This window comes from Oreochromis niloticus, linkage group LG7 (assembly GCF_001858045.2).
Source record: "Oreochromis niloticus isolate F11D_XX linkage group LG7, O_niloticus_UMD_NMBU, whole genome shotgun sequence".
NCBI lineage: Eukaryota > Metazoa > Chordata > Actinopteri > Cichliformes > Cichlidae > Oreochromis > Oreochromis niloticus.
Window position 1 is genome coordinate 29,450,220 of NC_031972.2, and position 26,223 is coordinate 29,476,442.

General features: G+C 37.6%; 2 protein-coding genes and 1 long non-coding RNA gene across 3 annotated transcripts in view; 2 read left to right on the forward strand and 1 right to left on the reverse strand.

Moving 5' to 3' along the window:
- The window catches only part of vsig8a (V-set and immunoglobulin domain containing 8a), a 74,345-nt gene that overhangs the window by 9,230 nt on the left and 38,892 nt on the right, over positions 1-26,223 (reverse strand). Inside the window, exons 2-5 of the mRNA XM_005470395.4 lie at positions 5,764-5,939; positions 3,140-3,344; positions 1,153-1,305; positions 362-484 (exon numbers count right to left, since the gene is read on the reverse strand). Of these exons, the coding sequence (XP_005470452.1) occupies positions 362-484; positions 1,153-1,305; positions 3,140-3,344; positions 5,764-5,939 (657 nt within the window). The remainder of the gene's footprint in view (positions 1-361; positions 485-1,152; positions 1,306-3,139; positions 3,345-5,763; positions 5,940-26,223) is intronic.
- si:ch211-127i16.2 (probable flavin-containing monoamine oxidase A) overlaps positions 15,028-26,223 on the forward strand; it is a 40,285-nt gene continuing 29,089 nt past the window's right edge. Inside the window, exons 1-7 of the mRNA XM_003440238.4 lie at positions 15,028-15,302; positions 15,418-15,505; positions 18,324-18,504; positions 18,950-19,064; positions 19,672-19,829; positions 20,731-20,820; positions 26,096-26,180. Coding sequence (XP_003440286.1) covers positions 15,185-15,302; positions 15,418-15,505; positions 18,324-18,504; positions 18,950-19,064; positions 19,672-19,829; positions 20,731-20,820; positions 26,096-26,180 — 835 coding nt within the window. The 5' untranslated portion in view covers positions 15,028-15,184. The remainder of the gene's footprint in view (positions 15,303-15,417; positions 15,506-18,323; positions 18,505-18,949; positions 19,065-19,671; positions 19,830-20,730; positions 20,821-26,095; positions 26,181-26,223) is intronic.
- Positions 22,384-25,163, forward strand: LOC112847348 (uncharacterized). Its single transcript, XR_003220854.1, has 2 exons — positions 22,384-24,246; positions 24,356-25,163. It is a non-coding gene; the product is annotated as an uncharacterized LOC112847348 (long non-coding RNA).

A 26,223-nucleotide genomic window follows, 5' to 3' on the forward strand; every position in this document is an offset into this window, starting at 1 on the left:
CAACAGGGTCTGCAGACCTGCTGGAAGAAGAATTATCATAGCTTTACACTTGCGTGAATTTGTGATTTAACACCAAAAAAAAGTTAGCGATGAAAAGCAGAAGGCTAAAAACTTTCAGCGAATAAATGTTTTTCTTCTCACAGAAAGCGTCCCTCTCCCATCATCGTTAGACAGCATAAAAAGAACGTCACACTAATGTTACAGTGTGTGAAAAGCACAGCAAAGAGGAGATTTTGGCACAGCTACAAAGAGAGGAGATTTAAGAGGATGAACTCGAACATCCACGTCTTTCATGATCTGATGTGTGCGTCATCCGTCATGCATGTGAACACAAGCAGTCTGTGTGAGTGTGCTTTCTTACGTTTGTTGGCTTTCAGGTTCAGCATGCAGCTTTCTACTCCAACAGCATTGTTTGCTTCACAAAGGTAGATCCCTGCAAAGCTCTCTGAGTGGTTGCTGATTTTCAGCTCTCCGGTCACACTGTCTGGTTAAATGAGCACGCGCCAACAAGCATAGATTAATTCAGGGTATACATACTGTACATTATAAGGTGCTCAAATGAAAATTGATCAAACTGCCATCTCTACATGAAAAAACAAAAAACATGAAGCTCATTAGTATGCAGGTTTGGAGCAGATTTTCATTACGTATGCATGCAAACAGAGTTTGTTTGTCGTTTCCTGCTTATATAAGGCACTGATCAATGTAGTTTGCAGTAAATATGTTTGGGAAGAACAAGGAAATGTTTCTTGTTGTAGAGTGAGAACTAATGGGGAGAAATGCAAGTAAAATGGTAAAATGCCACCATTATAATAGTCTTGATTAAAATAAGCTGCAGGGTTTATGTTATAATCCAATATTGCCACCCAGGAGTTTTGCCATGTAAGCAATCAGCATACAAAATGAAAAAAATGTATTTTTTTGGAAAAAAGGTGACAAAGTTAGCAAATAATGGACGCTCACAAAGAAAATGATTTTCATTGAGTTTTTGCTCACACAGCATCAAATAATACAGTGCCTCAGTCCCAAGGCACCCGCCCCCCACCCCTCCAAACTCCAACACACGCATATACACATACACAGACTCTCGAGCATGCACGTATTCTCTTTGATGTGCAGTATCATTGTGACATCAGCAGAGGTCACACTTACTCTGTGCGGCTCCATCAGGGATGGAGCCAGCTCTTTCTCTCCTCCATGTGTATTTTAAGGGAGTGGAGCCTTTTGCAGACTCGCAGTGCAGAGACACAGGATTGCCAATCAGTTCCCCTCCCTCCACCCAGCACTTAGGTACAGACGGCTTCTCTGAAATCATACAACAAATGGATAATTTTCCATTGCCATTTCCATTCTATTTCTTCAAAGGAAAAGGGAAAGAAAAAGAAATAAACAGCACAGCTTTATAGCTTTAGGATGAAAAAGGGGGAACCTTTTTGACTGAGTTTTGCCACATATACAAACAATATAGAGGGTTTTTTGTTTTTGTTTTCCAACTCAGATGTGCTATAAATTCTATGAATCAACCCAAAAAAAGCACATCTCCAAGACAAATTAATGTTCAAAATCCTTATGGAGTTAAAGCTTGACGGCTAATGATGGCAAGGCTGAACAATTTAGACACCAATGCCATCTTGTTTTGAAGAAATGTGAGAGGATCGAAATTGCTACCCATTAGGGTGAGACTGAAAATGTTACACAATACTCTGAGCATGTTGCACATTTGCACAATTTACATAGTGAAAGAAGAATTACAAAACTCTGCCCGCCAATTTCTCAGGATATTTTTTTCAAACCACTTATGCTATACACGATTACACAAGGAGTCTAATCTATAAAATGAATTGCTCTCAGGACTGCCTTGTGTTGCTGTCAGCAAGAAAATAGCTATGGGTTATCTGCTGACATAAAAGAGTGTGGTATGGATATTTATTTAACAATGTGTACGTTTCATTGAGGAGGGAGGTGATGTTATCTGGAATTTTAGAACACTTAAATGCTTCTTGGAAAATATTGGAGAAATAACACAGGCTATGGCAGATAGGTAGGTAATTTGGTCCCAGGTTGGATAGATTACGTTCTTCAGGTCATTTTCAACCAAAAAAATGTTTTATTAAACTGAAACATTACTGCAAACCAATAATATATGTTATTTCCTTCCTATCCTGAGACCCTAGCTGCGAGATGGCCTGCAAACTTGGATTTTTTGAAGAATGTTTCATCACTACAGTTGTACAATAAGTTGTACACTCTGAGTTTAGACTTTTGGATGTAGGTTCTACAGGACTTCTGAGGGAGTTGGACTGCATCAATTATCTGCTCCATAATGAGACACATTATTTAATACCATACTCAACTGTAAGTCTGGCAGCGAGGTGACTGTCCTCCACCCCAGTTACTGCTCAGTCTTCAAAATAGATGAGATTGACTAAGTAAGTTCCTTTTCCCAACTGGCAAACTTTAAGATTCAGTACACTGACAAATGGCTCTTAGTGAAGTGTCATTAGTTTTAGACAAAGCCATCTTCCTTCAGTTCATTCATTTCCATTTGTAAAATTGCAAACACACCGGCCTCTATTCGCAGCAAACTCCATCTACTGATGAAGACTGATGTCCAGAGAAAGCTAGTAAGTGAACCTTCATTTCAGATTGTGTAATTCAATCATGCAAGTATTCACTATCCCGCAATTAATTACTGGACTCTAAAAAAATATAAGTTCTAAGTGATTGGTTTTGTAATGCGTTATAAAAAGGAGTAAAATGCATGTTCTAACAAAGCAGGGAAACTTTATTGCAGATTAAATGGTTTAAGCACTAGATCAAATCGGCCCATTCAACACAAATTTAGGGACTCACTTGTCATCAGATAAATTATTTTTTCTTACTACTACTTCTTTTGGGTGCTCCCTTTAGGGGGTCACCGCAGCAGATGACCTGCCTCTGTCGCACCCTATCCCTAGCATTCTCCATCCTCAATCACACTATGACACGACAAGGCAATATTAACTTCTTAAATAGAATAGGTGCCTCCTGAAGTACTAAACACCAAGAACACTGCAGTTTGGAAAGGTGATGGACATAAATAATGCAGCTAGCTGACATCTAGGGTAACCCCAAGATGCAACCTAAAGCCTGGTCTTACCCATTACCACCAGTGACATCTTGTGCATGTCCACTCCAGGTGCTTTCTTCACTTTACATTGGTAGGTAGCGGTGTGAGCAGGTGACAGCAGAGCAATCGACAGTGAAGCGTCACCCATCGAGGGATCACCAGCAGCAAAGCTGAGCTCTTTTTCAAATGCATGGTTACCAAAGAAGTACTTAGTGCCACCGGTATAGGATACAAGCTGATGGAAAAAATAAAGACAAGTATAAGCGAATTCAGCAAGTGACTGACATGGTGTTAATGTCACATGCAGTCTTATTAAATTAAATGTAACATGAGTGGTTGGTTGAATTACCACCAAACCTGGACCTCAGAGGGTCTCTAAAAATCTCTTTTAGTTCAGTGTTTTACTTTTAAAGCACGTTTACTGTGGCTCAGTTTCACAACACTCATCAGTCTCATTTCCAGCAACAGCAGGGAGCAGCAAAAAAAACCCCAAAAACCTGCCAAGCACCAAAAGGCATAATAACTAGTTAGTAAGAAATGGAAATGCAGTTAGATTTTATTTTCCTCATTTAACCAAGAACAAATCAGGGAGATCTGTAGCGTATCTGCACATCATCAAAAAGAGAAACAACTCAAAATGAATGCTTTCAGGTTTTGGTTTTATATGGATGACAGGATCTTTCCCATTTGCAAGACTTATAAATGAAAATTGTTTGATCGCACATTAACATATCTATATACACTTTTTGGTCAGATATTAGAGTTGTGTGCTCATTAGCTGGTTGTAAGTTCTTTAAAGTGGACCTATTATTTGTTCCTTATTTTCTGATTTTTCCTTTTTTTTTTCACTAAACATGGCAAAAGTGATGAGGTCACTGAGTAAAAGTCACCTCTATAAGACAAAAACAAATCATGCAATATGTGCTCCACATGTTTTCTACTCTTGTCTCTGTATGATGTCAGTCAAAAAAGATATCCATCATTTCAGTCACAGTTCTAGATCCAGCTCCATCTGCCAGCTGTTCAAACCTTTGTCAGCCAGTCAGAAGAAAGTTGGCTAAAAGGAAGAGTGGCCTGTAAGAGACAGAAACTAAAACTGCTTTTCTTTAGACAGAACTAAAAATCAGTACCAAAGCCCAGAATAAGGCAAATGGTGATTATTGTGAACTGTGAATTATGCAAAACCACCCCCTAGTAAAGAACAAGAATAAAGACATGGAGCTGGAAATGTGCATAAATAGGTCTACTAGTTTACAATTAGGAGCAAAGCCTCTACTACTTAATGCGTAAAACTACAATATATCACATTCAATTTTGACTTGAACCAGAATTTTACAATGTTTTTAATATTGGTACATTATACATAGTAGATCTAGTCAATCATTGTGTCGGCTTTGCATAGGGAGAGAAGTCTTAAACACTAATGACTTGTTTAATTTAAAAGGCAAATGGGATAAACAACTAATTCCTGTGAAATTAAAAGGTAGTGAGAGTTCATCAACTCTCCAGTCTCCTTGAATGAATATTAGTTTAGACTTAGAGGTTTAGGGTGCATGTGCACCACATGAGATTTAGAATAGAAAAAGGTGACGTGAAATCCGAATAGATTAAAAGATTTAGGGATTGTTTTGTGAAGTGGTTTTCTGACACCTAATTAGGGGTGCATGCAGTTTCTGGTGAATAGAGTGATTAATGACAAAAGGCTACCAAAAGGGATGGTGTACAAGATGGTAGTTAGCACAGCTCTCCTATGTGGGTCAGAGATGGTGACAGCTGAGTTAAAGATTGCCAAGATTTGCATTGGGACTGAAAATGATAAGCAGGATTAAGAGCGAGTATATCAGAGCAACAGCTCAGGTGAGATTGACAGATGCGGGAAGGAGTAAGAGAGGCAAGATTGAGCTGGTTTGGAAATGTGAAGAGGAACGAGACCTGGTATGCTGGGATAAGCATGTTGAAGAGGGAGCTGTCATGCCAGAGGAAAAGAAAAAGGCCAAAGAGGAGGTTTATGGGTGTGATGAGAGAAGATTTGCAGGTGGCTGGCAAGGATGTAGAGGGCAGGAAGAGATTCAAACAGATGATCTGCTGTGGTGTAACAAGAACAGCAACAATAATAAGTTGGCTTAGCTGTATTCAGAATTCTTGTTTGAGTTTGGTGAGAGATGTTGAACTCTTTCATTTCACGGACCTTCGTGTTCAAATCATTTGCTAACAATTTCAGATGCTATTATTGAAAATGCATTTGTGATTTACTAATAATTTAATGGGAAAATGGAGACAACATTCAATGCACTTCAGTGAAGGGCATGCCAGTCTTTTTTATTGAGTGCTACAGCTGGTCGAATTGACATGCAAAAATATAGGCATGACTCAACTTTAACATGAAAGAATACAATCTGAAAGAGTTAATGAATAATAAGCGAAGAGTGGAACTATTTAACTGTAGATTTTTTTTTTTTTTAACTGGAATAATCTGTACCAAAGAACATATTCTCAAAAATAACTGGTACTTAGATCCAAAACACTACCAAATGTTTCCAAACATTTGAAATGGCATAAAATAACAAAACGTCTGAATACTGCAATTTAATAAATTCATCCTGTATGCATTTTATAGATAGTATTGTCTGGGTCGATATCAAGTTGCATCTTACCATTTGATCTTTCTGTGTGGTGTCTGGACTGATCACAGACCATTCGATGTCAAGTTCCCCAGTGTCACGAGGGCTTGGTTTGTAGCTGCATCCCAAAGTCACACTCTCTCCCTCTGCCTTACGGATGGTCTGTGGGCCCTTGGATGTCACCTGCAAGCCTTGCGTGTATCCCAGCTCTTAAAAAATTCAGAACACTTGCATCAAAGGAATGCAAACATTAAATAAACATCATAAGGTAGTGCATTAGACGATAGAGCTTTCTGGATTTTCCCCCCCCCAAATCTCTGATTACTCAATTTACTGGAATAAATCTTCTGTCCTCCTATACAGTCACAGTTGGAATGTGGCAGCCCATACACTACCAATCCCATAATGCACAGGTCACATCACATACTCAGGCATCAATGCCTTCCTTTGGCTGTCAGTGCTGGTTGGACTCAGTTTCACTCCACTACTTAAAATAATAAATGATGACCTTGAGCACTGGATCAATCTACCACTATTCATCACAGGCTGAATTCCAATTGTTAAAACATCAATATCTTCTAAAAATAAATTATATAGTCAGTTATCTCAACTCGTCCGGCTGCCAACCGTATAATTCCTAAATACTTTCAAAATTCTACAAGAAAAACAAGACATCAAGAATTAAACAGACAACCCTTCCAAAAAAACGTAAAACAAACAAACAAAAACAAAAGAGGACAAGAAGCACTGTGTTTTTAATCATTTTCATCATAAAATGAAAACGTCTTAAATGATCAGATAACACCCAGTTAGACATCAAACAGTCTGTAAAGACATCTTAGTTTCAGATCAAGCATGCTCCCGTCAGACACTCAAACAGCATTGTTTCAAAACATTAACAGCAACAATAACTGACAGGTTGCACCATCTATTTCTACTCTAACATTTGATGTACACTGTATGAAAAATGTATCACACATCTTCAACACATTTCTCAAATTAATACCCTGGTCTCATTCTCCTGCTTCATCAAGAGGTAATGGCATGAGAAGCAGACATTTTCTGGAATATCTGCAACTCAAATCATCCAGCCAGTCAAAACTTAATTTTGCAGTTATCGTCCCGGATCTTGCTTCTGCATCTTGAGAACTAATAAACATCTGTCCCTCAAAAAAATAAATAAATAAATAAAACAAAACAAAACAAAAAAACAAAACTAAATGAGAACTGAACTTCATCATCATCAGCTGCCAACTTGTGGAATCAAAAACAAAGTACAGAACTTAAATTTAGATTCATATCAGAAATATTACCATATTGTGTACAAAATACACTAGTTAGCTCTGATCACCCTACTTCATTCTGTGCAGCAGCTACACAACTTTGGAAAGACAACATCAGGTCACTCTTTGTCTTTCAAGGCTGCCACTACTCCCCATCCCTCCACCTGCCCAAGAGACATATTAGCAATTTTAACAGGGAAAAAAAGCATAGTATTCAATGCAGAATATCTATATTTTACAATCTAGAACAAAACTGAAATACTAAATCCTCTATCCATCTCCTGTGGAATCTTTGCAACAAACCCTATTCTTAGTAATATCTACATTCCCCAAGGTTTACATATGCCACCTTTATACCAGAATATTTCCACACAAATGACAGCAATGTAAAATATGGTAATAAAAGCACAGCAAAACATTCATCATGATAAACCCTCCACCCCTGTCACTCTGTATGTTCCCCAACTAATCTTTTATCATTATTTGACTTTCTAATGAAATGATAACAGTAGTAAGATTACTCTCAATTTTCTTTTTTTGTCCCACTTCTAATATTCACCCCTGGTCCAAAACCTTTGGTTATAAGAAGGCACACAATACCCTTAGAGGGATTCTTATTATTTTATCATCTCTTGTATAAACTGTATTTGATTGATTTCTCATCAGAGCCTCCTCCATGTATATTGTTTTGCAATAAATAAAGAATTAAGAAGTTTCTGCTAGCCGTTTAATTACAGCCGTGCCAGTTGTAAGTAAAAATAAATTAATTACACACATACTGATTCTAATCTAATCCTTCTTTTTGTTGTCAGTGATAAATATCCTATTTTCACACTTACTGGGCCACAGTTTACAGTCTCCACATCTAATGATTCAGGATATTTTGTTAAAGGAAGGCTGAGTACAAAAACATAATTGTTTTAGCCAAATATCACAAAGGGATATGAAAAGCACTTGGACAAATTAAATTAAGAAATATTTAAGACTGGTTACATTTTTTTTTTTAAAGCAGCCCTCCAGAAGAAAAATGAGATTCAGAGAATAAGTAACTCTATGCTGTTCTTGGCAAAACTAATCTCAAAGAGCTTTGCATCATTGTATTGGCTCTGTCACAAGGCCAGCATATTCAAGCTCAACAAGAAAAACTGGCTTTTGTGGTATGCAAACATTTGGAATTAGTTGCAAAAGGTGAAAAAAAAAAAAACTGCAAAGAAACCTTTTTCTAGATAAAATCCCCAAAATGTATCTGGGATTTTATCTAGAATTGATAGTCTATTTATGTTGGTTGGTTTCCTGGCAACTTAAATGGACTTGGCTTTTAATTGAAGTCCACAAATATTCAGTAGGGTTAAGGTTAAGGTCGGGGCTTTGGCAAGGCCGTTCCAGAAGCTTGATTTCAGCCTGCCTTAACCATTCCAAAATCAGTTTTGATGTGTGTCTGGGAACATTGTCATGCTGAAACTTCTGTCGAAGTTTCAATCATCTGTTGATTTGAGTTGAAGAATCTGAAGATAGAATAATGAAAAATAACTATCCCCTTTCTGCATTGCATGAGTACCACTGGCAGCAAAACAGCCCAAGAGCATGATGCTACCACCATCATGCTTGACAGCTGGTATAGTGTTTTTAGGTTTGAAAGCCCCACCTTTACTCCTCCAAACACACCTTAATCATTCTGGCCAAATACCTTAATCTTTTTCTTGTCTGATGATGAAAGTTTCTCCAGAAGACATTTAGCTTGTCCATAAGAGCAGTGCACAATTTCAGTTGAGCTTGATTGTGTCAATTTTGGAGCAGGGGCTTCTTTCTTGGTTGGCACCCTCTCATTTCATGGCGATGTAAAGCTTGCTTCACTGTGGACAGTGACAGTGGTGTTCCAGCAGTTTCAAGTTCATGCTGCGTCACCCCTGGATGACACACTTGTATACCTCGTACTTATGTACAATTGTTTGATTCCATTGATCCTGGAATCTGTAATTGTTTAGAAATGTCTCTAAGAGACCTTCCAAATTTCTGCAAGCTCAGATCTTAATTGAGTTCCTTGGACTTTCTCATTGTTTATGATATTTGTCAGTCCAATGAGTGATGGCAAACAAGTTTTATGCGGGCAAAGAGAAACCACCCGTTGTAGTCAATCATGATCACTACTGAGAAGTTAAAGTACACTTTAGAGCCTTCAGCACCACTTAATAAAAGATTTAAGTGAATGTCTGAATACATTTGACCCTGTATGTGTACATTTGACCCTGTGAGGGCTAGAGAAAATCCCCCCAAAAATTCTTAAAGGTGCATGCTATATGATCATTACATCCCAGAAAAACAAGAGTTCAAATAAATCATTAAAAAGCCAAAACAAATTACCATGATATTCATAACCATGAGTGCATGTGAACTTCTGACCACAACTGTAAGTGCTTAGGGGGGAAAAGTACATAAACATAAACTACATTTCAGATAATTCTGTTTGTCTATAGTACATAAAATATACTTTTTTAAATATACTTCTCAGTCAAAATAAGAAGACCTGCCCAGTATAAGAGCCGCACCCTGAAGAAGGAAAAACACACACACACACACACACACACACACACACACACACATAAACGTCGCACATATGTGAGTCCCAGGAACATTAGGGAGTCAACAATCATCTCCAAACATAATCTCTGATTGGACAGCCCAGGCACCATGGTAACATGGAAAACTAACACCACTGAGCTCTATGTCTCAGCAGACTTCAATAGAGAATAGATGTGAAGGTCTCAATTACTGTCCATAAAAATATGCCTTACTTAATGTTAGTTTTTCTAAAACAGTTTTATGCAGTAGATAAATACACCATATTTACCATGTATGCATGCATAGGTAGATTCACGTGATTCAGTCTGTGTACTTACCTGAGCTCAAGAGAACTGCAGCACATAACAAGAACACAGAGAGCCAGGGTGGGCAGCTGAGGTAAAATCCTGTTCTCAACTGAGTGCGGCTTTGTCTAAACATACTGTTCCTTTTTAGTAGTCGCTAGTAGCTGGCCAAAATAATGAGTACAGTGTCCTCAAATATATAGTTTATACGTCACATGTAAAAAAAAATAAAAATAAATTAAGTATTCATATAGATACTTTATACCGATATTACCTGAATGGAGGTGCTACACACACATCTATCTGTGGAATACAAAGGAACAACAGCAGTGTGATACCTGTTGCTCTTGCTTTAATGCGAGCTCCTCTTGTAGCCCTTCCTCATTACCATAAAGCTTTCTGATTGGATAGTGACCACTTTAACAAAAGGTTACCTTGATATTGCTATTCAGCTGTTAATACTGCTTTTAACACCCTCCGTTCTTCCCTTTGTAATCACAAGTTAATGAATACAAATTATGTACAATTTTAGAAAACCAATCAAAATGTGCTTCAGGAAATCAGTGTCCAGGCAGCTGAATAACAATGCAATACAATCTCTCTGTAAACAAGAGAAACTGAAGGCGCAAACAATGGCTGGGAAACTCAGGGTGCTAATTTGAAGAGAGCTGAACTCCACTGAAAGCAAATCACCTGCCACAAATTGCTGCTTTGTCTACAGTCAGCTTTGTGTGTTTTTTGTCCAAGTTGTCTGTCTCTGTTCAGTCTCCTATTACCCATTAAATGTGTTTTTATTGATTTTTTTTTGGCTTGTTTTTATACCACCCCCCACCACCCAAAAAAGAACTTCCTGGAAACACACAATAACTGTACACCTTATTTGTTGTATACACTACCTAAACACCTCCCATTTGTCAAATGTCCATGGTTTCAAATTAAAAGCTATTTAAAAAAAAAAAAGAGTACGTGACGTCTAAAGTGATGAAAAACTTTTTTTTATTATTTGCTTTCTTTTTTCTTTCCTTTAAAAAAACCCCTGCAAAGCTCATGTCTGTGCTACAAGAAAAGGTGGGGTACTCTTCAGCAGGCACATGAAGAAAACACATGAGAGGCAGAGGATAAAGTGCTTTATGTGAACTGTATTATACCCTCCAAGGACCTGGCGTCCACATATGTGGACATCACATTTTGGGTTGTCTAGACCAAAATATTAAATGTTGCTCTACAATGGGCTGATATCCACTTACGAGGACTATTATACTGCCACTGTTCTGTCGAAATTTAAAACGAATGTCCTTATATGTGGATCTCATTTTTCACAGAAACAAAATTGAGGTAAAAAAAATATTTAATAAAAAATATTTAAAAAAAAATCAGGTAATTCTCGGTTTTTACATTCATGAGGTCCCAATCAGCCCAAATAGCAAAGAGAAATTACAAATGCATGCCATGAAAGAGTTCAGGTCTTAGGAGGATACATATATAACATATATAACACTTCTTTAAAATCTATATATGAATTTTCTCTGCTATTTTAAATGCTCTGTGCCTGTTTTAAAAAGTCATTTTATCCATGGCCACTATTCGATAAAGAACACTATGAGAAAAAACATCTAAAACCCAGCTTACCTTCTCTTTGACCTTGCACACCCACTCATTTCAAACTTTGAGAATACACTGTAAAGTTTTCTGAGTAACTGCTTTAAAAAAGGAATTACTTGTCTAGAAATAGGTTGGATTCTGTGGGAAGAAATTACATTTAAGGGCTTTAAAAGCATGAAACTGTCACTGCTCCCCTTTTCCAAATTACTTTAATGTGAACCTTTTACGAAACCTGTTCAGGACTTCCTCTGGAATCTACGCACCCTGCACAATGAAGTTAGATTAGATTCAGCATTGCATATCACTCAGTAAGTACCAGTATGATAATATGCTATTTATGCAGAATAGTTTCCAGATAGATACAGAGCAGTTCCTTACTACGCTGTTATATGGTTGGTGAGATGCTGCGTTGGTATTGCTGCAATACAAATGACTGGAAATTTAATCTGACTGATGGTTTTGATTGGTAGGGTACAGGTCACTGGACATTTAGACATGTAAAGTTTAAAAGGAAATTATAAGGTCTATGAGATATTAATGTCTAAATCTCTACAAAAAGTTGCAGAAAATGTTTGCAATAAGTTGCACAAAATTTGCATCCACACTAGTCTTCCTATATTATTCCGTAGAGACCTTTGTCATCATCTGACCAAATCCTTATGAAATAGTTGTTTATCTACAAGCTTATCACAAGAGCAGTGCAGTGTCATCAGCTATTCAACAGCTGCTATTTAGCAGCTAAGTGAAATTGGTCGCAATGAGGATGCCCGATTGAAAACCTTGTGATTGCTTTGGTGGTTTGCTGTAGGTAGCCTATAGTTTGGATGGAAGAATCCAACTCTTCTGTAAATACTTAAGGAACATGTAAGGAGAGATCATTTGGAAGAATTGAACATGATTGGAGATAGGGAAACTGATGCATTTAGCAATTAGACTCTGATGGCCCATTATGGCAAAATGGAATGCCAGTGGTTATAGTTGCTCGTGGTGGTCAAGATGAAGATGGATTCTTGAATGGAGCTCTGAGTGACTCAGATGAAGTGGAAATGTCGAGGACATGGGTTGCATGAAGCCCGTAAAGGAGAATGATGAAGAGGACAGATTTAAAACACACAGAGTAGAGGCTGATTGGCTCAAACAAGGCAGGCAAGAATATGATTGGACAAGTGTTGACAGTATTAAGTTTGACAGGAAGGGAAAGGAGTAGTGAAGTAAAGAGTAGACTAGGAGCCAAACACCCAGGAATAGACTAGCCTTTTGTAGTCATTGCACATGTGCAACGCAATTATGGAATAAAAAGGAGGAAAGATGAATGATTGCAGATCTTCCTTTTTAAACTCACACATAATCTTCATTAAATGAACTATAACCATTTGGGGAACACATATTTTTTCTCATCAACCAGTGGTCTCTAGACCTGTGTGGTTGAGGCCTTCTTCACTTGACCCTCACATATCCAAAGTGCAAGTTACTGTCAGGTAGTTAATGATCAAAAAAACAAGACGAGCGATAAAACCTTAACCATATGTCGATATATTACACCTCTGTTCAGTTTCCTCTTGCTCTAGTGCCATCTACACTGTGATACCCAGTGGCTATATTAAAATAAAGTTGGCTATTTTTTCTGTTTCAGTTGTCAAACTATTTGAACAAATTATAAAATATGAATAAGCGAACAGTAACAACATCAAGATAAAGCCACTGACAACATCTCTGATGTCTATCAATTCATCAAATTAGACGCTGCCCTATCAAAGGCCACGCAACCCTTGATCCTTTGTTTTTGTTTGAGCCATTAATTTGAAAACGCTACACCGTGACAAACTAATCTGCAATTTTTGTTTACACACTGCTAACTACTTTGAAAAGGGGTCAGTTTTAGTTAAGAGGAATTTTTGTCTGGACAGATGGCTGAAAAATGTAAAAAAACAACCAAAAAAACAGATTTTAGAACATCAGTGTACATAGTTAAAGTTATTGTGCAACATTATTATGTGAAGTGATGTGGACATCCTGTCTTTTGTTAACCTGTTTGGTAAGGGAATGAAAAGAGGCGAAGAGGAACCTTAATTTACATTTGTTAGGCACACAGAAACATCTCTAAACAAATGCTTGTCATCTGCTGTAGGTACAAATAAATGTTTGTCTTTTTATTGTCTGGGTAATTTTGTTGTCTTGGAATGAAAACAACTGTAATAAAAAAGTGGAATAAAGCCATTGGAAACCATTCCCATGTGAAGCTTAAACTGTTCATTTATTTGCTCAGTGTTCCAGTCTTCTGAGAACTTGCTTTTAAACAGCAGTGATCATTCTGACCACAAAATAAAATTAAAAGGAAAATAAAGAACTGCCATAAAAATAAGAGTAAACGATGTGCCAGATTTTTGGTTTTGGCTAAGAAATTAGAAACTCTGAACACCTCCATATGAGGTTTGGCACAAATGGAGACAGATGGACTCAAAGACATAAGATCCAAACCAGTACAAGAGGAATTTTCATTGTTTGTACAGACATGCAAGCCCTTCTTGTTCTACACACTTGTTGGTATGGTTTTCACTTGCTGTGTCTCAGAAGTCATTTTTAAGCAGTCCTTTTTATTGCATAATGATCTGAACGTCCTTGTCATTTTAACCAAGAAAAGAGACTCAGAAAGAATCAGGTTTTATTTCATAACAAACCGTAAAAGTTGCAGAGTACACCGTTGTGGCCTTGACTTGACTGAATTTTCTTTACTCGTTTATTTTTCACATTGAGAACTGCTTCAAAGCCTGGACACATTTATATGGAGATAATACAGTTAGACCCACAGGTTTTTGGACAATGACTCCGTTTTTGTGATTTTGCCTTTGTACACCAGCACAGTGGATTTTAAATCCAACAATCAAGAGGTGATTGAAGTATCAACTTTCATCTTTAATTCAAGGGGTTTAACAAATGCACTGCATTATCTGTTTACAGATCACAGCCATTTTTATACACCAGGCCCCCATTTTCAGAGACTCCAAACTAATTGGTCAAAGTAATACAAGGATTATTTTTAATAACTGGATGAAAATCCTTCTCAGTCTGTGTCTGCCTGAAGTCTAGAACCCATGGACATCCCCCAATATTACTGTGCTTCCTCCTTTGAAATGTTCTGCTTGGACTTCATTGCAGCTGCTTTCAGCAGCTGCTTGTTTGTGGGTCTCTCTCCCTTCAGTTTTGTCTCCAGCAACTGGGTGAAGTCTTATCCAGTCTTCTTATCTATTCTTCTCCAAGTTCAAAGTCACATTTTATTTGCATAATATTGCTCTTGCTCTATAGTGCCAATTCTGCTTCTGACTTACAACTGATTACTCCATTCTCTGTATGTATGTATGTTTGAATGTTCCAAGATTCATAGTTGAAAATTTGCCTAAAGTTTTCCTAAACATGGTCTTACAAAGATTTTATATCTGACAATGTCTCTACTGTTCAAGAATCAAACGCTTCTCTTGGCTTTATTTGCTGGAATTTGCACAGCCGACTCTTTGCCAACTAGGTCACAAGCTCACTTGTTCACAGTTCCAAAGTGCACTATTGTGAAAGTCGCCCAGGCTTTGCAACATAAGATAACCTAATTGATACAGAGAAGAAAAGGGAATACAGGCTGGATTTGAGTGTCTGAATCCTCAGTTTACCAGGACACGCTAAGTTGGCACTAAAGAAAGTGGCTTAAACTCAGCTATGACTGCGGAAATTTGGGACGTTATAGTCGTTGGTGCTGGACTTTCTGGACTGAGTGCAGCTCACTGGCTTAAAAAAAGGGACGCCGCTATGAAAATACTGATTCTGGAAGGGAAAGGTTTGTAAAATTTCATGATATTTAAAGGCAACTGGTAACTTGTAATGCAGAATTATATAATCAAGCAAGAATTATTGAACTGTTATAACAGGATTATGTCTGTTGTGTCATGCAGATCGGGTGGGAGGGCGCACAGTGACCGTCAAGTTACCAGCAGCCAATGATGTTGATCGCTGGGACCTTGGAGGGCAGTGGGTAGGAAGGTAATGTTGATCAAATAAATACATTAATACTGAAGGTAGAAACAGAAATGCAGTAGAATTACAGTGAACATGACTCAAATGCAAATGTGTTACTCTGGAAAAGGAAGATGTTTCGACTGAGTCACTGGGATTTGCAAGATTACCCAGAAAATGAAGACCTTAGCTAAACAAATGAAATTTATCCACAATAATTGCAACAGATTGTTGCCTATTGTTGAATGGCCTAGTTGTACAATGATTACCACTGACACCTGACAGCACAGACAGTGACAAATGCTGGCTGAATGAGAGCTGGGACTGACTCCAGCTTCCCATGATCATGTAAAGAATAATATATGTGAATATATGTGAATGCAATGCTTACGGAAACACTATCTTTACGGCACAGACAGAGCATTTAGATTATGATGTTGTTAACACAGGCAGCTAAGGTATTGGCAGATACCCACTTATAAGAAAACCCTTGGATAGGATTGGTTGATGTGAATGAGGTTACTTGATACTGTTTATGTAATGCAATGTAATACTGAGATTACAGGGTGAAAGTCTCAGAGAAACTGATCGCAAAGTGTGTATTGCAGGATTTCTTAGCAGTATTCTTACAGTGTACTACTGAACATTTCATTTTTGTATTAATGCATATGGAGGTGTGATGCATACGCACATGTAACATGTTCACTTTTGCCAGATTGACATCATAACATAAAACTGTATTTTGTCAGTGTAAAGCAAGACTACATGCTACAGTGGCAATAAAGATCCACAAATAAACAGCTACCTAGAAAAAAAAAAAAACTAGCATTCTGCAGGGTTTCATAGCCTTACAAGTATTCAAGGCCAGTTCTCTTTCAATGTTTCCCACTAGCTATTATGTGTTAACCTTTGTGTCCAACCTTTTCTTAACCCTCATATACCGTTCCTATTTTGTGCCTTTGCATGGTTTGGGTTAATTTTCCCCATTTCCAAATATTACCTCAAAATTAGTGTCTATACAAAACTTTGCACTACAGAATATATTTAGATCCTATAAATACCCTATTGGCTAACTCACTAAACGGTACAAGCCTAACCATCTCTTATTAAGTTGCTTATAAAAAATTATGATGAAGTTGAACCTTTTCTGAGGAGCTTTTTCAATGTATCTACCAACACAAACACACGCACACATATATACATAGATATGGTCTTTTGGTCTCTATTTTAATCTCAGTTAGTTGTCATTTTAATTTCAGTGCATAATAAAGGGATTCAAATGTGTTCTATTCAATTGGAGTTGCTTGTAGGTCTAAATGTAACATAATGTACCGACTTTTACATAATTTCTTCTTTAGTTTTACTAATCACTCAAAACACTTAATTACAAGTCACACTTTAATTACATATTCATACAGCACTTTATTCTATAAATGTTAAGCAAATGATCTACCTCTGTGGACTGTGGAATGAAGCTGGAGACTCACATAGGCACAGAGAGAACATGCATGTCCCACACAGCAAGGCCCCAGCCAGGATTTTAACCAGAAATCCTGCAGCTCTGCACTGCTCTATTACAGAGTTTGTGTCTGTGTCAAGGCACCCTTTGCCCTCTGTTCCTTACATGCACCATATATGATCACTCCTTTGTTGTTTTACCATTTCACTGTTTTGAGGTTCCTCAGTGATCCTCCAAAGACCAACAAGCAGTGGGCACACAGACAATTCTTGACAGTGTCAAGGTCCCCTTGACCTCTGTCACCACTGTGGCATAAAACATGCACACAGACACGATGCATAGTGTCACAGTTTCAAGAGTCCCTAAAACCACAATTTTTCTTGATTTAACTCACACTACTGATAGATCTAAAATTCATCAGTAAAAAAGAAATCACACTTTGGGCGTTTTTACTGCTATCAAATGTCAAAAATGGGTCAAAATCGACCAAAACAGCATATAAGGCTTAAATTCAACAGCCAGTATTTCTCAAACTTGCCTCATCTATCTCATTTTCCTACTCTGGCTGTTTTTTTTTCAGAATTCAGTGTTTGATCAGTGATATTGCTGAGAATGATTTTAAATAATCAACTCATACGGTTACATGCAGTCTCTACTTTAAATCAATTCAATTTAGTTTTATTCATAAAGCACCACTTTCAGCACACATGCTGAAACTTTACAATGAACAGAAAAGACTAGGACCCAGAAAACCTGCCAACTTCCTTGGATTCTGATGTGGACAGAGGTGAAGTAGGAAACTCTCCTGCTGTTTCATCTCCAGAAATCCTCTGGGGTAAACAAAAAAGCAGGACCCTCTGACTAATTATCAGCAGACAGCTCTAAAGATAGCACCCATTAGTGAAAATAAAACAAGTGGTTTGCACATATGCAGAGGTAACATTATTGCTGGACAAAATATGCAGACTCTGGAGCAACATTTACTGCCAATCAATCAATATTATTGATATTATTTCAATGCCAAGCAACATTCTGCAAGCATTACAAATACATGGCTCCACACTAAAAGGTCAATATGGCAAATGATTCTCAGCTCACAGAATATGAGGTTATTACAATTTCAGCTAATAAAACCATAATTTCGTTGTTACTTAGTTTAGAAATGTGATCTTGAAACTACAGCCCAACATTGGTTAAGTGAGTCCCTGAACACATGAAAACATCTGAACTCTGAGAAGTGAAATGTAGAAGCTCGTAGAAGTTTGAGGTCTACTTCTATACAAACAGTAAACATGACATTTTGACCATGTATTAGCAGAAAACCTCACAGTAAAACACTGGAAAGACAAAAACAATGGTTTTAAAACAGCATGCTTTCTCTTACAGTACTCAAACACACGTGTTGAAGCTCATAAAAGAGCTGGGCTTGGAAGTCTACCCACAGTTCAATATGGGTAGAAAGGTGCACCACATGGGTGGGCCAACTTCCAAAGTTCGCACCTATAAGACCAGCATTCCTACTCTGTCCCCTGTGGTGCTAATGGACTTCACCCAGATCCTGTGGAAGGTGAGACTTGCACAGTAATATTCTATCATTACGGTACGCCCAGTCAGAGTAGAAGGATCTGGAAATACTACAGTTCCAATCGATGATGTTTAGTTTGATTCATTTCTTGTATACCAAACATATATTTAAAGAATTAATTTTATTATCCAATTAAAATTTAAAAGTTTCAAATCAATATGGTAATGATACTTTGTTTTCTGTTTTGGGATTTCTAGGACAAAAGTGCATTTATCACAAAGCAAAGTACCAGAAAATTTTGAGTCCAAGATAAATGGTTAGAGTACCAGTAGGAAGAATATACTGTGGGGAAAATTGCACTGGCAAAATCATATTTGGCAGCCTTGAGCTATTCTTCTGTTATTATCTCTATCAATGGGATACTTTTGGTTCACAGTGGTAAACCATCATGTGTGGGTGTGATGTGGTGATTTTCGTCTGCATTCAGATTGACAGACTGTGCGCAACAGTACGCGTCCAGGATCCCTCAAAGACTCCAAATGCTGAAGAACTGGACAGCATGACGCTGCACACGTACATTGAGAAACACGCCTGGACTGCAGGTCAGTTTAAAGAGTGCCTTTAACCTTCTCATCGCCTCAATCTTTCTCAAGCAAACATGTCGAGCTCCTCTGGTGAGACTCCAGAGATTCAAGTTTGAGTTCCTCATATCTCATCTTCAAAAAGTAGAAAACAAGATTAGGAAAGAAAATAGTTTCCACTGCAGATAAATGTCCCAATAAAATATGTGCAAGAATTTGCTCACAATGATGCATGCAAGCATAATGGTGGCATGGAACCGTGCTTTAATCCGCTGGGAATCTCCCCCGTCAGAAAATCTGGCATGCATTTGTCAAGATATTGCATTGTGGATGCTGCATAGATTATTAATGATTAAATTCTTTACGCCAAATCAAATGACTCACTGCATCGGCAGATTCATTGAGAGAAAACTAAAAAAGGCATCTACATTTGACAGGATAATTGCAGAAGTGATAATTACCATGCTCTCAGGTAGCTCTTTCATGTGGCAGAGCAAGCTGCATTTTCTTTATTTTTGACAGTGTATTCTGTGTTGGTTAGCTTATTACAATTTTATACTGTCATTGTAGGAAAATGTGTATTATTATCGCATGTGTGAAGTCTACAGTATGTATTATTCCATGACAGAACTAAAAGAGGAAATCGGGCTGTGTAGCAGGTCTGTCTTTGGAATTGAGCCATCCCAGATGTCTTTCCTATTCTTCCTGATGTATGCTACAGCTGCTGGAGGGCTACTAAAGCTGCTGGAGAGCACTCCAGGTTGTGCTCAAGAGTTCAAGATAAAGGTACATACCTGTTATCATTCCCCACACTCAATATTGTTGGCACAAATGCTTTTTCAAAACTTCAGGCCACACTGACCTTTTTATTTATTTATTTTCTATTAAACTTAGCACCTCCCATTCCACGTCCCCAAAATCCCACCGCCTCCCTTTGTCCTCGAAATATTGATTCGCATTTAAAGCCGCAGTCTTGTATTGGATTTTTCCACTTTTTAGTCCTCTGGAAGCATAAAACTTGTGTGATCCATTTTTGTGCTATTGCTTCAGAAACTTCTCTCCCTCCCAACAATGGTCATGTGTAAAAATGGGCTGAGAGCCAAAAAAGGGGCATAAAAACTAATCGACAAAAAAAGGCCTTTTGCTAATTGGTGCAAAGTGCTTGATTTTCAAACCTATGTTTTAGCACACTTCCTGCACTTGTTATCATCTGGAGCTGTTTTCTTTTAATTGCATCCTCGCTATGGCCTGGAATGAGTACCGCAGCATCACTGAACACGACACGGCACCAAATGTGAACTGAAAAAAGCGTTTCAACTTAACAGAAACTTATTCCTGTGGTATTTTATGTTTTTTCCTTCCTCTCGACCTCAGCACTTATTTGTGTGCATGTATTATTATCACTTATTTGTTGTTGTTTTTTTCCTCTACTTAAGCAGCTGTGAACATTTGCTCATATTTTGTTTTACACTGGTGCAAACAAACCCAAAACAAAACAAAAAACTACCTGAAGTCAGTTTTCTGGCTTATGAAGACTAACCAGGAAACTTTTCCTAGAAATACACTTGAGAGCAATTCAAATTGAAATGTATAGAAAAATTGATCATTTGCAGGGGTCAAGCATTTTGTTAATTAATAATAATAGTTTTTAAGCACACCTTGAAGTCTAATATCTGCCTCTCCACAGGGAGGCACCCAACAGCTTTCAGAGTGTCTGGCAGACCGTGTTGGATGGAAGAATGTCCGGCTGGGTTGTGCTGTGACAGCCATATGGCAGGTAGGGTACAGTAACGGCTCACTCAGGGATTGATGAGGCGCGACACAGAGATAACAGCTTCCTCAGTAGGGAAACAGGCTGTCTCATGTGAAGGCCCTGTCTGTTCTGCTTGAATGTCTCCTTTATCCACAGCTGAGAGACTAAGAGGGCTCCATGTAAATGCAGTGCTTCTCATCAATATATTTTCTTGTTTGAACCCCCCCCCCCAAAAAAACCTACCCACCCATAGCTACAGCCATCAACTTTGACACAAAATCTGGGCCGACATAAATATGCTACAAATATTTACTTTGAACAAAAACAAAAATAAAAGAAACACTTCACGTCTCTGAACCACAACTCATAGTCCCCTTCAGGTTGGATGACTATATATGCCTTTCCACACTCTGGGCTGTTTGTTCTCATTTTCACGCCCCATGCTCCCTCAACCTTTCTCAGTTATCACGCCTCTCATTAGTACCCGGTTATCTGCCTGGCCTGGGAGTCAGTCACTAGTGACACAGTTTACAGGCAGTAACCAAAATGTTCTGCATGCTCTGTTAGTTCAGTTAGTTCACTCTTTGGTGATTTTTACAGTTCAGTTGCTCGAGTTGTGTTTTATTTACATTACCCTAGAAAAGTCTTGAGCCACCCCTCATTTCTGTTACAACCAAATTTCCCCCTGTGGGACAATTAAAGGATTATTCTATTCTATTCTATTCTATTCTATTTCTTTGGATTTTGGTTCCAAGAAGCCAGACTTTCTTGTCATTTTTCAAAGTGGTCTTGAAAAGTTGTTCTCCAGGCTTTGTGAAGGTCTTTCAAAGTTTTTGCTTTGAACATTGGTGGCTTTTTCACTCTTTTCCAGTCCAGGTCTTGTAATCATGAATCATTTAAGCATAGTATGTGCACATAGCACGAGTGATGAACCACCGTTATGTCTAAACATAACAGACAACTTAGCAAAGAACCAATCTTAAATTGTACCTTTAGGCACTGTGACACTAGCAGCTTGTCGCAAAAATACAATTTGTTCCCATTTTTTAATTTTTTGTTGAAACTATGAAAAATGCTAAATGTAACACAGTTTGACAGACATAAAATAGTATTTTTGCACCAACAAGTTTATTCCTAAAGAGCTACTAGCTGATAAATCCTGGCATGATTTGCAGTTTTAGAAAACTGGAAAAATGCAGGAGAAGAGAAGAAGTGGAAGACCTTAAAAAAAAAACTCTCTACAGCAGATGAACAGTATCTGAAAGTCATGCCCTCTTAATAAATATAGGGAAAAATTCCAGCAAAAACCTGACACAGGACCTGAGAGATGCATCTGGCCCTCCAGGTGTAATATCTACTGTTGACTGAAGCCTCATCAGAAGTTCTCAATGGAGGCAGACTGTCAAGAAGCCATTCATAAGAAACAGAAAAGGGGAGAAAAGCTTGAGGTAAGCTGGTTTACACAAGGAATGGACTGAAAACACCACCATTTGAAAAACATGTGATTGCCAATGGCGTCATTTTTCAGCATGAAAATAATCCCAAACACATTGCCAATGCAGTAAAAACATATCTACTGTAAATAGAAAAACACAATGGGACACAATCAGGCATGGATTGGCCTCCCCAGAGCCTAGACTTCAACATAATTGAAGCAGTGTGGGATCATCTTTACTGAGAATGGAATAAAAGGTAACCAACATCCAAAGAACAGCTTTGAATATTCTTCAAGTTGCCTGGAGAGCTATTGCTGAACAGTACTTAAAGAAATAACAAGAAAGCTCTTCTAAGAGAGCTCAGTCTATGTTGAAGAATAAAGGTGGTCATGGCTTTCAAGTTTTGTTAGATTTATATAAAGGTCATCTTTGCCTTATACTGTATTTCCATTTATGTTTGCACATCTTTTAATAATGTTTCTGGAGAAATGAAAGGTGGCTCAAGACCTTTGCACAGCACTGTGCTTTGCTGTTAAATACATGGTCCAGTGGGCTGCTGCAACAAACAAAGCAAAACAGAGAACCAGGAAAGGAACCTGCACTTTTATTTATCTTTTTATAAAGATACAAAATTCTTAAATTATGTTGTCTTTCATTGCAAATTTACTTCTTACATGCAAAAAATTTAAAAAGGTACCTCAAGCAAGAAGTTTTTAAAATAAGTGTGTAAAGTAAAACAATCAAATGAAAAATATACTCAGTCCTGATAAATATTAATCACTTAAATAATATCTAAAAGTAAAACTGTATCATTTATGAAGTAAAGGGTCACAAAAAGGCAATAGTGTGTACTAGCATAGCCTGGGTGAAAGACGGGGCACACCCTTGACATTTTACCAGCCTATCAAAGCACTAACACGTATTGACAGACAAACACATTCACACTGACATTCACAGCTACGGGCAATTGGGAGTTTTCACTTCACTTAAGCTGAAGCAAAGCACAGAAAGGAAATGAATACAGGCAAGAGAAGCTCAAAAAACTTCACACAGAGATGTCCCATTTGGTGAGACTGCGATAACACTCAGGAACTTTTTGCCGACAGGCATGTGGCCTTGCCAAAAAGAAAAAAAAAAGAAAAAAAAAACAAGACAAAGAAATCAGAAAACAAAAACATGACAATAACTGCACATGACAAGGGTTAAAATCTCACATTTGATTATAAAATTTTCAGCTGTAACTCTGGGAGTTATGCCTTAGTGAAGCATGGACACAAACGAGTACTACTAAGGACTAAGTAAAAATGCTCACTTCTTAATCAAAATGCCAAGCTTCAGCCTCCTCTGAAAGCATTTTTTAATAACGTTACCCTATTTCCCAGTGTTGCCACTGAACAATCAAAAATTTCAAGTTGAATTGAGGTTCATGCAAACACATATTTGAAAAACTGCTATTTTAACTGAAGAATGTGAAAGAATTCTTCCATTTTTGGTTTTTATAGCTTCATGCCATTGCATGTCTGTTTCTAAAAAATGGTCAATAACAACAAAGTATGCTGAATCAGAAAGGAAGCAGCTTGTTTTTTCCCCCTACAATTAAATTTTAATAAATAAATTAAAATAAAACTCACTGATTAAAAATACATGAGCAGTGCTTTGCAATTGGAGGTCAACCTCTTTGCCTGGAGAGGTAGGTGCACGAGTGAAAGTCATTGTTATTTTTCTTTCTCACACAGTGCAGACGTTCTGTTCTTTCTAACGTTCGCTGAGAATGATTATTTTACACCTAAATGCAGTTGAAATCAAAGCACAGCCATTATCTCTAACTTATGTGTCTGGTGACTCCGTCGGACGCCATCTGAAGTTATAAAATCAGACCAGCTTTAATTTAAGGGATTGAACAAAAATATTGCTTTACCTGCTGAGGAATTAAAGCCATTTTTATATGCAGACACTGACTTTCAGTGGCTCAAATGTAATTGGACAATTGACTCAAAAGCTGCTTCATGGAGAGGTATGGGCTATAACTTTGTTACTTCTTCATACATTAAGCAGTTAAAGAGGTCTGGAGATGATTCCAAGTGGTGCATTTGCATTTGAAAACTGTTTCTGTGAACCCACAGCATGCGGTCAAAGGACCTCTCAATGTCACTGAAACAAGCCATTCTAACAAATCCATCAGGAAGATAGCAGGGACATTTTGATGGCTCCATGATAAAGAAAGACCCCTTTACAACATCCAAAGGAGAACACTCTGCAGGGGGTATGCACATCATTATCCAAGCCTGTCATTAAGCAATAAGTAAGTCAGAGTCATTTTGAATTTTTTATTAACAACATGTAAAGCGCGAAATGGCTACAGGCTCCTGCATATATAAGCTACTGAGACCTTTTTTTGTGGTCAGCCTCTCTAATCATCTGATCTGGGTCTTATATTTTAAGGAAAAAGACAACCGCACATTTGAGGTTTCAACTCCTAAACTTTGGAGTACTGCATCAGATTTACAGAATCAGTGGTTTCTTTTACAAGCTGCTGAAAACTCTTTTTAATAGCTTGTCTTATCCTTAATCATTATTCCATTATTTTTGGCATTATTTTGACATCTAATTTCACCTATGCTTGTGAAAATATGTAGGAATAAATGGAAGACCATATGTTTGATATGACACAATATGTTTATCCAAACTGTGAAGCACTTTGTAACTCTGTGCTTTAAACAGTGCCACAAATAAAAGGTTGTTGTTGGTTTCTTAGTGATTAAGAAGGTAACTAATAACCAGGTGCTGCTAATCAAAAGCATTTGATTAACTGATAATCAGTATGTGTGACCACCTCTATAAAAGCTTTGTGTTAACACAATACCACAATTTTCCAAGTTGTGAACATCCAGCAAATTACGGTCACTGCCACTTGGAGAAACAGCAAAAAAACAAAATAGTGAAAAAAACCCCCTCAAAAAACAAAGAGCTGCATCTCAGATCTTCAGATGTAAATGTCTGCATAAATTCCTACTTCTGATAGTTTGACACTGCCTCTTCTACCTCCATAAACCACCGTTTAAAAGTTGTTTTAAGTTTGTAGCAGTTAGAAAACTGTCAATCAAAACTGAGACTGGTGAGTGAAACTACAGCATGTGGTTAACTTCATTTATACGCTCAAAGCATTCAGTTATCGCCTCTGCCATTATCAATGTAGTCATCATGATGCTGGAAATGGCCAATACCATTAGACTATGAGGATAGAGCTAACCACTCAAAGCAACTTTGCAATGATCTGCTGTGACCCCACCCTCTAAAAGTAGAAATAGACCTGACAGAATAATTACCACACCCCCTTACTACAGGATTTTCTTTTAATGTGCTGTAATGTAATGTACATGCTTTTATATACTGTTTTTCTAGTCTCACTGACCACTCTGTGTAATCCAGACTTTTCTTCATTTAAAAAGATCTCTAAAAGCACATTAGTGGGATACTTAATGAACACAGACAAGTAAAAATGATTTGTCATTTAACAACTCTCCTCAAGAAGTCATTCTCCAAGAACTACGGATCACATAATGTAACAAATATATACAACACATATATAACAAGACGATTATATAATATGGCTTAATGGAAAGCAAAAACCCAGAATTCAACTGTGTTGGGAAAAAAAAGGTAAATCAACAGTACAAAGGGACAAACAACTAAGGGCAAGTAACTTCATTTTGTGTATACTGTATTGGAAATAAATTATATCCAAAATCGATCAAAGAAGTAACCTAAAACAGCTCTACCATATCAAACAAAATGAAATTTAGTTGCAAGTCCGTGCGACTTGCTTTTAAAATAAAACTGTATTTCTGTTTGTGTTTAAACAGGATGCTGAGTGGGCCAGGGTGGTGACTGCTACAGACACCTTCTTGTGCAGAGCTGTGATTGTCACCTGCCCCCCTCATTTGGCAGGTCAGTGTGCGTCTCCCACCTCTGTCAACTTGCTAAATGAAAT